Source organism: Capsicum annuum, chromosome 2 (genome assembly GCF_002878395.1).
Source record: "Capsicum annuum cultivar UCD-10X-F1 chromosome 2, UCD10Xv1.1, whole genome shotgun sequence".
Classification (NCBI taxonomy): Eukaryota; Viridiplantae; Streptophyta; class Magnoliopsida; order Solanales; family Solanaceae; genus Capsicum; species Capsicum annuum.
In genome coordinates this window covers 769,437-783,879 of record NC_061112.1, presented here as the reverse complement: position 1 = coordinate 783,879, position 14,443 = coordinate 769,437, and the positions used below count along the sequence as shown (strand labels likewise).

General features: G+C 35.6%; 1 protein-coding gene across 1 annotated transcript in view; it reads left to right on the top strand.

Moving 5' to 3' along the window:
• Positions 1-5,969, top strand: part of LOC107853110 (poly(ADP-ribose) glycohydrolase 1) — a 38,061-nt gene extending 32,092 nt beyond the window's left edge. The window contains exons 8-11 of the mRNA XM_047406472.1: positions 4,106-4,250; positions 4,427-4,627; positions 4,998-5,060; positions 5,700-5,969. Of these exons, the coding sequence (XP_047262428.1) occupies positions 4,106-4,250; positions 4,427-4,627; positions 4,998-5,060; positions 5,700-5,873 (583 nt within the window). The 3' untranslated portion in view covers positions 5,874-5,969. The remainder of the gene's footprint in view (positions 1-4,105; positions 4,251-4,426; positions 4,628-4,997; positions 5,061-5,699) is intronic.
• The last annotated feature ends 8,474 nt before the right edge of the window (positions 5,970-14,443 follow it).

The following is a 14,443-nucleotide window of genomic DNA, read 5'->3' as shown; positions in this document are numbered from 1 at the left end:
ACGTATTCAATTTGATTGACATTTAGATGTAGAATTAATCCTGATGATTATCTTTGTTAAAGATTGAGAAGAACAATCCTCCTCTTCATGAGCTAGCTTTTGGGGTGTGAGTTCGGTCCAAGATCAATTTTTACATGGTATCAGAGCAGGGCCCATTCTCACCCAATGTTGGGTCCCCGATTTAGATTCGGGGGATTGTCCACGCCAGTTAACTAGGCCTGGGTGTGAGGTGGGTCTTAAAGATTGAGAAGGGCAATCCTCCTCCTCATGAGCTAGCTTTTGGGGTATGAGTTAGGTCCAAGACCAATTTTTATATGGTATCAGAGCCAGATTCATCCTAAATCTTTGTTCACCGATGTTGGGCCCCCATATTATATTGTCCATGCTTTAGTTAACGAGGTCTGGGGGTGCGGGAGAGTGTCAAGTATCCCACATCGGAAAAGAGTTAGGTAATTGGTCTCCTTATATAGACTTGGACAATCCTCCTCTCATGAGCTAGCTTTTGAGGTTGAGTTAAGCCCAAGATCCATTCTTTACAATCTTCGAAGGTTTTCTAGTTTGTCTTACATATAGAATCAACATAAAATCAAATAAAGAACATATTTCCTTCCTCATTGGTTCATGATGTTTGTATTTATAATGTTGTGCAGATTAGTTGGTGTGTACTTGTTACTTTTATTGTTCTCCTGATTATTGTATAAAAATTGAGTGTGTGGTAAATTCATCTGCATATTTTTGTTGGATGTTTGATTTCTACAACAATCGAAGCCTCAAGTATAGTTGGGCATTGTAGTTACTATAGTTGCACTGACATGTCGTGAATTTTTATTCACCAATTTTCAAGTTTTTTCTTGAAGTGAGAATTCTTAGGCTTCTATTTTCTCTGCTACTTTTTGCTGTTTCGAATAAAAAATCTACATGCTTAAAGAGATGGAAGATTGTCCCAGCGTGCGTTTGGTGGACAGTGTGGAATGAGAGGAATCAGAGATGTTTTCAAGATAAGCAGAATGACATTCAGAGTCTCAAGATGAACTGCTTAGCTTTGTTTTATTTTTGGTGTAGGATAAAGTAGTGCAAACCGAAAACATTTTTGATGTATTAAACTACTTGTGAGAAATAGAGAAGGAAGGACTGATGTAGTATGTAATACTTTTGAATTGGTGCTACATCTTTTGGACGTAGTTCCCTTTGGATATATATGTGGATATATATATATATATAGACTAACTGTTGACATCCTAAAAGAAAGGGTAATTGTTCAAAAGAACAGCACTTTTGTTTTGCTCATATAGGCTTTATGCTGAATTGATAGGTCATGAATATTTTGAAGTGAGGTGAACATCTTGTTTGGATTAAAATACTGTACAGGGTTGAGTGAAGAAAGCTGTTAGAATATGAGTAGGAATAGGAATAGTATATGAAATCCTACTTGGAAAAGGATGGTAAAGTAATATCTATAAATAGGGTCTCAATGTAATAATGTAGACACAACAATTCAATAATATTTTTCTCCTATATTTCTTATAAGGTATCCACAACAGGTTTGGTGAGAAACTTACGGGGAAGAAAACTCAATCAGACAGTCACCGTGCGCCAATTTTCACGACTGTCAAGGCTAATTTGAGCCATCGTTTGTTTTATAAGTGTTGTGCAAAAACCAACACTACCACGACGTGCGAAACACTCAGGCGAGCAAATCCAGTGATCCACTCTAAGTTTCGGTGATCCACGTGCCGTCGACAGTCTCATATCTGCGTCACCACGCGCATCACACGTCGACACATGTAGCTATTTTCGGCAAGATTCCTTTTTCCGGTGAGGTCACTCCTTCATACCAAGGCCGTCCCTTTAGCTATTTCTTGATTCTGGCCAGTTTTCGATAATCAAATTCAATTTTTCGACGACTGACTTTTTTTCTATCAACTGACCAATTTTTTGGTGACTGACCATTTTTGCTCAGTTTAGTCCTATGATTAAATCTGAACCCTTAATGAGGAGATCAGAAAATCAAACATCACAGTCCATGAAGAATTGACGAGGGAGAGGTCAATTTGGAAGATCTCGGCCTAGGAATAGTTATTGTAAAAGGTTTGGACATACTCGTGGAATATGCTATTCTTTGCATGGTTGACCACCTGAAAATGCTCATGTTGCTCAGTCTAACACCACAGGTGATGAATGAATGTATTTATCTGACAAGGAATATAATGAGTATCTTCAATATCGAGCAAATAACATATATCTCTACTAATAGCCTCAACTGCACAATCTCCTTCCTTTGGATCATGGGTTGTGGACTCAGTGCTTCCGATCATATTTCTATTAACAAATCATTTGTTTGATATTGTTTATTCACAATCTCTTCCTGCTATTACTTTAGCCAATGGGATCCGAACAAAATCAAAAGGAGTTGGACAAGCCAAACCCCTATCTCTGCCACTCTAGACTCAGTTCTTTATGTCCATGGTTGTCCTTTTAATCTTGCATCTGTTAGTCATTTGACACGTGCCCTTCACTGTAGTATAACATTTTTCGATAATTCTTTTCTAATGCTGGACCACAGTACGGAATAGACGATTGGCACAGGACATGAATTACAAAGTCTTTACCATCTTACCTTTTCAAATTCCTTCACAGCATGCTCCGTTACAAACCCTCCAGACCTTATTCACAAACATTTGGGACATCTGAGTCTATATGAGCTACATAAGATGGTGCCTGGTTTGTCTATTTATTCACATTAGATTGTGAGTCGTGTCAACATGGGAAACACACCCGTGCTACATGTTCACGTAGTATTGAGAGTCGTTCAAAGTCTATTTTCTCATTAGTTCATTCTGATATTTGGGGTCCTAGTAGAGTCAGTTCACCATTAGGATTTTGATACTTTGTTAGTTTTATTGATGATTTTTTAAGATGTACTTGAGTTTTCTTAATGAAAAATCGTTTTGAGTTATTTTCTATATTATAAGTTTTTATGTTGAAATACAAAATCAATTTGGTGTTTCTATTCGTACTTTTCGTGGTGATAATACCTTAGAATACTTATCCTCCCAATTTCAGGAGTTTATAACTCACCAAGGAATTATTCACCAGTCATCATGTCCATACATCCCTCAACCAAACGATATAGCAGAAAGGAAAAATAGGCATCTCATTGAGACTATTCGCACTCTTCTCATTGAATCCCATGTTCTGTTGAGTTTTTGGGGTGATACAGTCCTCGCATCTTGCTATCTCATTAATAGAATGTCATCATCTTCGATTTAGAATCAGGTTTCCCATTCCATACTATTTCCTCAGTCACATCTCTACTCTATCCTCCCTAGTGTGTTTGGGAGCACATGTTTTGTTCACAACTTGAGGGGAGTGTTAGAATATGAGTAGGAATATGAATAGTATATTGAATCCTACTTGGAAAAGGATTGTAATGTAGTGTCTATAAATAAGGTCTCAATGTAATAATGTGGACACAATAATTCAATAATATTTTTCTCCTATATTTCTCACAAGAGCGATGCACAATTTTCATTTTGATGAAACCTTGTGGATAGTGTTACTTCCAGAAATCAGATTAAGCGGGGTGGAATTCATTTACTCCCTCCGTCCCATTTTATGTGGCATAGTTTGACCGGGCACAGAGTTTAAGAAATAAGGGAAGACTTGTTGATGTCAAATTGTCCTTTATTAAAAAATGTGCTACTATTATCTTTAATTAAGTGGGACCAATAAGTCTTTAATTAAGTGGGGCCAATAAGGATAAAAGTGGAATTGTGTTTTTAAATTGTTACCAAATAAGAAAAGGTGGCATTCTGTTTGGGACGGACCAAAAAGGAAATGACGACATATAAAATGGGACGGAGGGAGTAGTAAATTTGCTGGTAAATGACTTGATTTAGTTTAGGGTTTCATATGCTTTCGCTCCTTACATGTCACTTGGCTGAATTGCAATTTATTTTCTTACATTAAATATGTATATGTACTTTTTTCATCTGCGTGCTTCTTAAGCTGTAGTTGCGTTCATCTTTAGAGTCATAAATATTTGGTGCTTTTTTTGTCCCCTTTCACCCTTTGACGACCCTGGGTCCTTTTTTTCATTTTGTAGGGAAATTAACAAGGCTTTTTGTGGTTTTTTGGATCATTTTAAGTGTCATCAATATCAAAAGTTTTTTCAAGATGCTAGCTTCATGGGAAGTCAGCATGATCCAAATGTTGTAGGATCTTCTAGACATTCTGAAGTTTATCATTTGGTAGTACCTCCCTTCTTAATAATTTTAGATCCTCCTATTTTTCTCATTTTCTTCACCACTTCTCCCCTTTATCGCCTCTTTTCCAGAATCTCTCCAGTTATACTATCCACGTCAATATTTTTAATCCTTATTTTTTGATTGACTTACTTCTTTGCTATTATTTATCCTGTAAACAGTCTCTTGGAAATCCTTCGACATCATCTCAAACAATTGAGGAGACTTTGGCTAGCCAGTTACTCAGAAATCATGAGGCGCGCTATTGTTCACCTTTAGGCTATCAGCAAGAAATTGGAGTTGTGACTGGAAATTGGGGTTGTGGTGCTTTTGGTGGGGATCCTCAAGTTAAAGCTGTGCTTCAATGGCTTGCTGCTTCTCAGGTTGTTCTCTCCTTGGAAATTTTTTCCAGCGTTTTGTTACATACATTTTTGCTGTCATTTGAGGCAAAGATTAGTCATTTGCTTTCGTCCTTCTAGATATAATTCTCATGCCTTATGTTCAAGATTTTATCAAATGCCTTAGTTTTTTTATTTTCTACACTTCTCCATTCTTCATGCACATCATGTCATATAAAATGGATGGTGGTAACATATAAACACTTTACATCCCGTGCATCAACTCTTTAATGAATATATTCATGTACAGGCGTTAGCACTGATTTTTTCCATAAACTTACTTTTCCCAATTCATTTCACTTTGATTATTTCTTCTTCTTTTCTCTTCAATTTTTCTCTCCTTTCTTTCTGACAGGCATTGCGACCTTTCGTCCTGTATTATACATTTGATTTGGAAGCATTGCAGATGCTGGGTCAGGTGCCAGTCTTCTAAACTTATGAAATTTTCTTCTACAAAGGAAAAACAGTTTTGAACTTCTTTCCATAGTACGTTTGCCATTTGTTAATTGTGAATCTCTTTGGTATAGGGTCAGAACTGCTGTATCTGACTGCTTTCTTTGACATTTTATGACAAAAGATGTTCCCTGCTATATAATTGGGTAATCTTTAATACTTACCGTGTTTTTCAACTCCTATTTGTATCCTGACCAGGTTTGTAGTTTCACCTTTCCGCCACTCATTGTTTTATCTTTTATTGCTTGTTGGGGAAAAAAGAATTGCGATCACTGATAATTCTGAATGATAGATTCACCCTTCCTAATTGATGGTTACTGATGCTAGAAGTGGTAAATGAGGTTTGTCCTAAACAAATCTGGAAATGTTGGTATTGCCTTTTCATATTGGCCCTTGTGTTGGTGCATAAAATAGATGTGTGGATTTGCAAATTAGGAAATCTGGACTTCTTGTTTTCTGTAGCTCATCTCCAACTTGGTGCTAGGTTGTATTAGCTTATCCTGTCTTGTATATTCTTGTGTCATCATAAAGCACAATCTTCAAGATTTGGGAGCGTATGTATATATTTCTTTGTGAGATTTTCTTTGTTGACAACCTGTTACAGGTGGTTCAGTGGATTTCTTCACAGGGGTGGACTGTTGGGGAGCTTTGGAATATGTTGGTGGAATATTCAGTCCAAAGATTGAGGGGAGAAACTGGAGCTGGCTTCTTCAGTTGGCTCCTTCCATCGTTGAAATCCCATGATATTATTTTGCTCAACATTTCTCATAATGTTTAAGTCATTTTATTGTTGTGCTGCTGCATGATCCTTGTATAAACAATTTAAAGCCTATTTACTTGTACTACCACAAAAAAAGGAGAATAATTGAGTTGATGTCCTCTGGCTGATGGTTGTTCCTCGTAGAGGTATCATTCATGGGTTTCTTTCATGACCTTTTCGGATAATTAGGTGGGTTTTTATCAAGCGGCCTCCTAGAGGACGTTTGGATTGGCTTAAAACACTTTTTAATCTGTCTCGATGTTTGCAAACACTAAGGGGGCGTTTTGTGTGAGGTATAAGGAAAAGTAGTTTCGGGATAAAGTGAGATTATTTTATTCCATGTTTGGTGTGAGTTATTAGCTAGTACGTGGATTATTTACCCGCCATTTACATCATAATAATGTGATGAGGTATCCCATATACATGGATTAATTATTTTGGGATAACTCTTTTCCAACCAAACGACCCCAAGTGTTTAAGCTAAAGAAAAAAAAACAAACATCATATGTTGGGCATAGCCCAACTATAACCTTCTTGATGTTTGCAAACAGCAAGTGTTTAAGCTAAAAAAAACAATCATATGTTGGATATAGCCCAACTATAACCTTTTTTTATCTTAAATACATGGAAGTTTGACCAAATAAGAAGTGTGAGCATAATCTGAGATATCAACGGGTCTTCTTGGAGTATTTTTTTAATTAATTGAAGGTAACTTTGTCATTTCAATTCGTGTGGTTCTCCACGTACAACACGGTGGCATCTATGCTTTTCAGCCACACTCTGCTTCTTCTCCTTCCTTGTCTCATTTTTCTCTCTTTTGATTTCTCTTTTACTGATTTTACGTTTGCTCATATGTTTCATTTTTTCCCTCTCCTTCTATTACCTCCTTTAGATTTCTCATGATTAGTCGCTAATCACTTACCTCAGCTATAGTTCATGTTGTGTTTCATATTTCTCTTTTTGTTTTATGATGTGTTTGATATTTGTTATTTGTAATTTTTGTTATAAATAATTTGTTCTTGCTGTTTCGGAGGTAAACTAATTGTCCTGTGAAAATTTGGGTCCCCTATTTTTTTTCTCAGATTTTCACCCCCATATTGGTTAACAGTTAAATATCCACAAATTTGAATTCATTGTGGACTTTAGTTGCATCAACATTGCTCTCTTTATAAAGAGCTTAGATGACAGACAAAAAGTTCATGACTGTTTTTTTCCGTTAAAAGTGAAAAGAAAAGTAAAACAACCTCATTGTCATAATCATTCTATATTTGAGTTTGGTTATTGAAAAGCTGTTCTCGTGTCTCATTGTCAGTCATTTTAGTTTCAACTGACTACGAGATTAAGAAATTGTAGATTATGCTTACAATCGTGGTTGACCTGAGATTTGGCTTGCGGAAAGTCTCATATTGTTGGTAAGTTCTGGAGCGTGTCCGCTTGCACTACTGTTAATCTCCTTATGTTTCTTCTAGCATTAACTAATGAAGAAAATTATGTGGCTTCGGTTCAAGACATTTGCTCTCTCACCAGCTTTGGAATATAGATGCACAAGTCTTATTTTTCCCCTTTATTAGTTTCCCTCAAAGCCTTTTTTTGAACTTGCCAACAAGTGCTGACGAAAGCACCATTAAATTGCTAAGTTTGGATTGCACATTAAATTTGAAAGCATCTGCGCATGGTGTTTATCGACTTGGAGAAGGCATACGACAAAAGCCCCAGGGAGGTGCTTTGGAGATGCTTGGAGGTGAGTGGAGTTCCGGTGGCATATATCAGAGCAATTAAGGACATGTATGATGGAGCTTAAACCCAGCTGAGGACGGTGGGAAGAGACTCAGAGCATTTCACTGTCTTGACAAGATTGCATCAGGGATCTACTCTTAGTCCCTTTTTGTTTGCTTTGGTGATGGATGTGTTGACGCAGCGTATTCAAGGAGAGGTGTCTTGGTGTATGTTTTTTGCAGATGATATAATTTTGATTGATGAGATGCGGGGGTGGGGGTGGGGGTGTGAATGATAAATTAGAGGTGTGGAGATAAACTCTTGAGTCTAAAGGGTTCAGGTTGAGTAGGAGCAAGACAGAATATTTGGAATGCAAGTTTAATGACGTGAGGCTGGAGAATGAGGTGGTAGTGAAGTTGGAATCACAGGTGGTATATAAGAGGGATAGTTTCAAGTATCTTGGGTCCGTGATTCAGGATAATGGTGAGATTGATGAGGATGTCTCGCATCGTATTGGGGCGGGATGGATGAAGTGGAAGCTCGCTTCGGGGGTGTTGTGTGATAAGAAGGTGCCGCCCAAGCTTAAAGACAAATTCTACAGGGTGGCAGTTCGTCCGTCCATGTTGTATGAAGCGGAGTGTTGGCCAGTTAAGAACTCCCACATTCAAAAAATGAAGGTGATGGAAATGCGGATGTTGCGTTGGATGTGTGGGCTGACTAGGAGGTGTGGAAATAAACTCTTGAGTCTAAAGGGTTCAGGTTGAGTAGGAGCAAGACAGAATATTTGAAATGCAAGTTTAATGACGTGAGGCTGGAGAATGAGGTGGTAGTGAAGTTGGAATCATAGGTGGTATGTAAGAGGGATAGTTTCAAGTATCTCGGGTTCGTGATTCAAGGTAATGGTGAGATTTATGAGGATGTCTCGCATCGTATTGGGGCGGGATGGATGAAGTGGAAGCTCGCTTCGGGGGTGTTGTGTGATAAGAAGGTGCCGCCCAAGCTTAAAGACAAATTCTACAGGGTGGCAGTTCGTCCGGCCATGTTGTATGGAGCGGAGTGTTGGCCAGTTAAGAACTCCCACATTCAAAAAATGAAGGTGACGAAAATGCGGTTGTTGCGTTGGATGTGTGGGCTGACTAGGAGGGATAGAGTTCGGAATGAGACTATCAGGGAGAAGGTTGGTGTGACTTCAGTGGAGAATAAGATGCGGAAAGTCCGATTGAGATGGTTCGGACACGTGATGAGGAGGGGCATGGATGCCCCGGTTCGTAGGTGTAAGAGGCTAGCTTTGGATGGTTTTAGGCGGGGTAGGGGTAGGCCGAAGAAGTACTAGGGAGAGGTGATTAGGCGGGACATGGAGCAGTTACAACTCACTGAGGACATGACCCTAGATAGGAAGATCTGGAGGATGGGAATTAGGGCAGAAGGCTAGGAGGGTCAGTTTGGGTTGCTAGTGTAGGGCATTACTTGGTGGGGGTATTATTCTTGTTATGATACCTTGTTTTATGCTTTATTACGAATCTGTTTACTATTATTTGTGGGTGTCGTATTTATGTTATGCCATCTTATCCCATGCTTTACTATGAATTTGTTTATTATTCTGTGTCTTGAGCCGGGGGTCTATCGGAAGCAACCTTTCTACTTCTTTAGAGGTAGAGGTATGGAGTGTGTACATCTTACCCCCCAGACCTTACTATGTGGGAATACACTGAGTTTGTTGTTGTTGTTGTTGGATTGCACTTTTATTTAAATGTATCAGTTTTTCGTTTCTTTTTTCCTTCAGTAAATTGATTTATATTTCAAATTTGAATGATAATTTAATATCAATTTAGGGGTTACCGGAAAACTTAGAGAGCTAAATGAACAAATTTATGGTACATCTCCAGGGATGATTCGGTTGTTAGGTTCAATCTTATCAAAGAAGTGCTTCCCAACCGTGGTGCTGCTACTCTATATTTCAAATGAGTATAACTCTAGCACTTGATTGATCTTTAGTTTTGTACAAGTCGTAATATGATGTGAGGGAAAAAAACTTCAGAAACTTTTATGACAAGTCAGGCTTTTCCATTTTGATTTCATACTTTAAAAATGCAAGAAAATCACATGCACCTCCCGAAAAGATGGAGTACCTTGAACCAAGGCAATCAAATAGTACAGTTAAAGATAAAATCAAAGGTGCCTCTGTTTATGTAATGATTCAACTATGCGTTTTATGAATTGCCAAGAATAGACAACAAGAAATTCGAAAAAATGAGTAGTGGTTCTAAATCACCAAGTGTAAGGTCCATGAAGCAGAGTACTTTTTCATAATTAGAGGCGGTTTTAGCTTATTTCTTTTATCATGTAAGCTATTTTAACATGTATGAGGATGACACAAACGTGTTTGGAAGAGCTTATAAGTTGATCAAAATAATTTAAAAGTTATTTTTTGTTTTTAGAAGTGTTTGATAATTTTAAAAATTGCTTAAAAAAAAAAAATTAATTTTGGCTTAAAAAAAGTCAAAAACTAAAAGTTCAAATTTCTAACTTATTTTTTTTTTTTGCTTTTAAGCCATTTTAATTTGACCAATTAAAAGATATTTTTATCCCTCAAAATTCTCCCTTATTCCAAAATTATTCTTGTGTAGCCTCAAAATAGCTTTTAATGCTTAATACTTGTATTAATTGAATATTTCTACTTTTTTGTATTTATGGCGAACTTAACTCTAACTCTATATTAATAGTTCTTTTGTTTGAAACTTCTAATTTATGAAATATGAATTTTTATATATTATTTTCTTTCTCTAATATATTCTTTTAAATTTGAACAATTATATTGTACAACATATGAATTTCTCTAATAAAAAAAATAATTCACCAACCAAAATATATGGAGAATACTCATTGAAGATATACAACTTCATGGACGATTAGTGAATGATCCATCTATATTTCAAGACGCAACATTCATATTCGGCAATGTTTTAATAGTGATAGTCATTACTCAATCAACGAGTAATATGTTTTCTAATTAAGAGTTATTTTATCAAACAAATAGTATCATTTGTGACCAACTATTTATCTATTAATGTAATTATAATGATTAGTAACATATATATTTCGCTTAATGATTAAAACTTTTTTAACCTAAAAATAATTTTTAGCGCACAAATTAATATTCATTCATGAAAAAAAAAATATATATATATATATATTAATTTTAATTTGAATCATTTTAGAAATAAAAATTAATAATAACCAACTCTATATATTGTTAACAACTTTAAGGGTATTTCAGATATTTTGACAAAAAAAATGCTTAAAAGCACTTGTTTACCAAACACATCAATAATTTTTTTTTAGTTTCATTACTTTTATCCAAACACTTAACTCTTTATTTTTAAAATAAGTTCAGCACTTTAAAAAGTACTTTTAAAAAAAAAAATTTCAGCCATTTTTTTTTCAGCTTATCCAAATGGACCCACAGTTGTGGATATTTATCCAAATTGGATCGACATAATGAATTGTGCAGAATTTTATGAACTTCGGACATAAATTTTGTCGTGTATTTAATTGTGGATTGTATTATCCAAGCCTCTGGATTTGTGTTATAAGCTTAATAAAATGGCTTGATAAAATAATCGGGAAGATAATCCTGTTATATTATCATTTAGTGAAAATAGTATAGACACAAATATTTCTTCACATGAGTTCTTGCTAATTGCGGTTGATGAGTGATGACCCTAACTCGAAAGATTCACTCTTTGTAGTGAATGAATAATTATCGATTGCGGTACCTGGTAAGCCCCTTTTTAATAGTGTGGGTATAATTGTGATATTAGCATGTCTTATGGGTAATACAATTCAAGTTAAGGGTATTTGTGACTTTTAAAAGATTTGCTTATACTACGTGTCCTTTAACCTGTAGTTGTGTTGCCACGTCTGTCTATATCTTCACAATGTAATCTGTATCGTCTTCATCAATTTTCAGAATCTAATTGAGTTACCATCATCTTCAAGGCAGTTTTTCACTCAATCTTTTCTCTAATTTGATTGCGATTCTCTTCAAGTTTTCTGATTTCATGGCTTTCACTTCTTTTCAAGTTTAGAATTTCATAGCTTAGATTCATGCTTGTCTCTTTTCTTTGCATCATGTGTTTCATGATTTGCATTCGAATCCATGAAAGAGGATTATCTTCAAATTAATTATGATTTATTATGAATCCCTAATATTTAGAATTAATTTTAAAAAAGAAACAAAAAAGAGTTTAGCTTGTGGAGTTTAAAGTAATCAACTGACCTTGAGTAAGAAGCCCATTGACGGCTTTATCAGGGTACTATATAAACTTTCTTATTTCTCTTTGTTGTTTAGAATTGGTCAAACATATCGAAATATTCTTAAATTTGACACGAACTTTCACTTTAACACCTAAATTTGGACACCTCTACTAGTATCCAAGTGTATCATTTTGACACTTTTCTGTACAAACTGCTGTAAACATCAGGAGCATGGGTAACAACCATTTCTTATGTGGATTAATTGACCAATTAAATTATGCCAACTCATTTTAATTGTCCACCTCATTAATATATACACAAATAAATTAAAGATAAAAATAAAGAAAAAAACACATGGCAAATATCCAATTACATGCTGACAAGTGATATTTTTTTTCAGATAATTACAAGACTATTTAAGTCTACGTTTTAACCCTCCCCCCCAAACCACCTACCCACCCTAAGTCATTATCTCCACAACACCCACCCACCCCATCCCCCTATGCCAAGTCATTTTCTCCATAACACCTACCTGCCCCCACCTTCATCCCCCTCACTTAAAGTCATCTTCTCCACAACACCCACTCGCTCTCCACCCTCACCCCATCTCAAGTCATCTTCTCCATAACAGCCACTCGCCCCCCACCCCTAAAATCATCTTATCCACAACACCCACTCGCCCTCACCCCTAAAGTTATCTTCTCCACAACACCCACTCCCAATAAAATTGTCTTCTCCAATACATCCCACCCCACCTTCTCCACCCACCTAAATTGTCTTCTTCGACACACCTAACCCCCTCCCTCATAGTGTCTCGCATTTTCATTTCTACCATATCATTTATTTTCAATACTATCAAGCTCACATTTTTTATCGAAGAAATCATTTAAAGTTTTTTTCAAATCATTTATAGCAATAACTCAAAAGTAAAGAAAATAACAAGTAAAAACGTTGAAGATTTGAAAATTCTAATCATCATCATTCTTTATTTTTTTAAACCCAAAAAACATAAAAAGCTTGAAAAATTAAAAGTAAAATATGGGTATAAAAAAATTGAGACTTTGTATATTATTTCGATCATTGACATCAATATTTTTAAGGTTCAATTTTTGAGTTTATAATTTTTTTGTTTTATTCTGAAAAGATGATTTTCTAATCAAGAAAACAAGAAATAATAGTGTTGGGGGAGAGGGACTACTGCTATTGAGAGATTTAAAGAGTATATTTGAGTTTAAGTCTGATACAAAGGTGAAAAAATGGAGAATAATGGCTGGAGAAATTGGGAAGAAGAAGAAGAGGAAACCAAAAATAAAAATTGACTAAATCGGCCATTCACGCGCCTATTAATTAATTCACCTTTTTATGTAAGTTAAAAGTGTCAAAATGACACATTTGGATACTAGTTTCGGTGTCAAAGTGAAAGTTCATGCCAAATTTAGGGGTCTATTGATGTATTTGGCCTTTAGAATTTTATTGTCGCTCTTTATTTTTGGCCTTTATTGTGACTGCGATCTGTGACCTTTTTTTTTTGTTCTTTGATATCTATTTACCCTCGACACAAATCAAATCACCTTTTACTTTAATTAATTAATTAGACAACCCCAAAAAATAATATAGTAGCTGGTTTAAAGAAGAGGAAGCATGGGCAGGTTTATAGCAAAACTAACCATTTCAATTGAACTGACTAAATTCTGTTGTATATATGCATATAATATGTTCGAAACTCGAAAAATTGAGTAAACCGATTCAGTTGATTTTAGAAAATTTCAACCTTTAAAGTTAAAATTCGATAAAAAAAGTAAAGGACTTAATTCTATGCAGACATCTTGAGAGGACAAGATAGAAAACTTATGTCAGGGAGTGGTGAAGTTACCTCTCAATTGCACATGATAAAAAGTGCACTGCCTTGTGAAAGTCTTGAAACAAAGAATGAAAGCTATAAACAATGAAAATAGTTAACCAAAAAAATGAACGAAGATTTCTGCAGTTTCTTAAATTTACTCAATTATTGTTCGATCTTATAATCATGTAAAAGAAAAAGATATTGAGGAAAAAAAGTAAACAGTGTGAAAAAGGATGGCAGAGAACAACCGAAAAAAGTACTAAGTGAACTCATATAAATTTTTAAAATGAATCTGTGTTTTTTATTGTTCCTAGATATTTTTTTCTTTATGTTACTGATACGATCCGAACCAGGGCCAAGTCATGTCTTGTGCCTCAAGTTCAATCTGGACCGAAGACCACCCCTAATACCCACCATAACCGCCCTGTACCCTATGTCAGATGAATTCTGAACATATAACAAGATAAAATAATTATACTCAAAGATAATAATAGAATCCATAACCATAACCAACCAATAATACAATCAAATATCTAACCAGTGTTAGCCCCAATACTAATACCAATGCCAAGGCTGACACCAATACTGACGCCGCTTATGTACATAGTAGTCACACAAAGCCTCTAGCCAAAAATAAAGAATATCCGATCGGGACATGCTCCGAATCATAGGCAAAATCAAAGTCCAAGAAATAACCAAAAGTATGAAATGATATGCATAACATGAAATGGAGTCTTCCGGAGTATGAAAGCTCACCACTTCAGTCAAACAC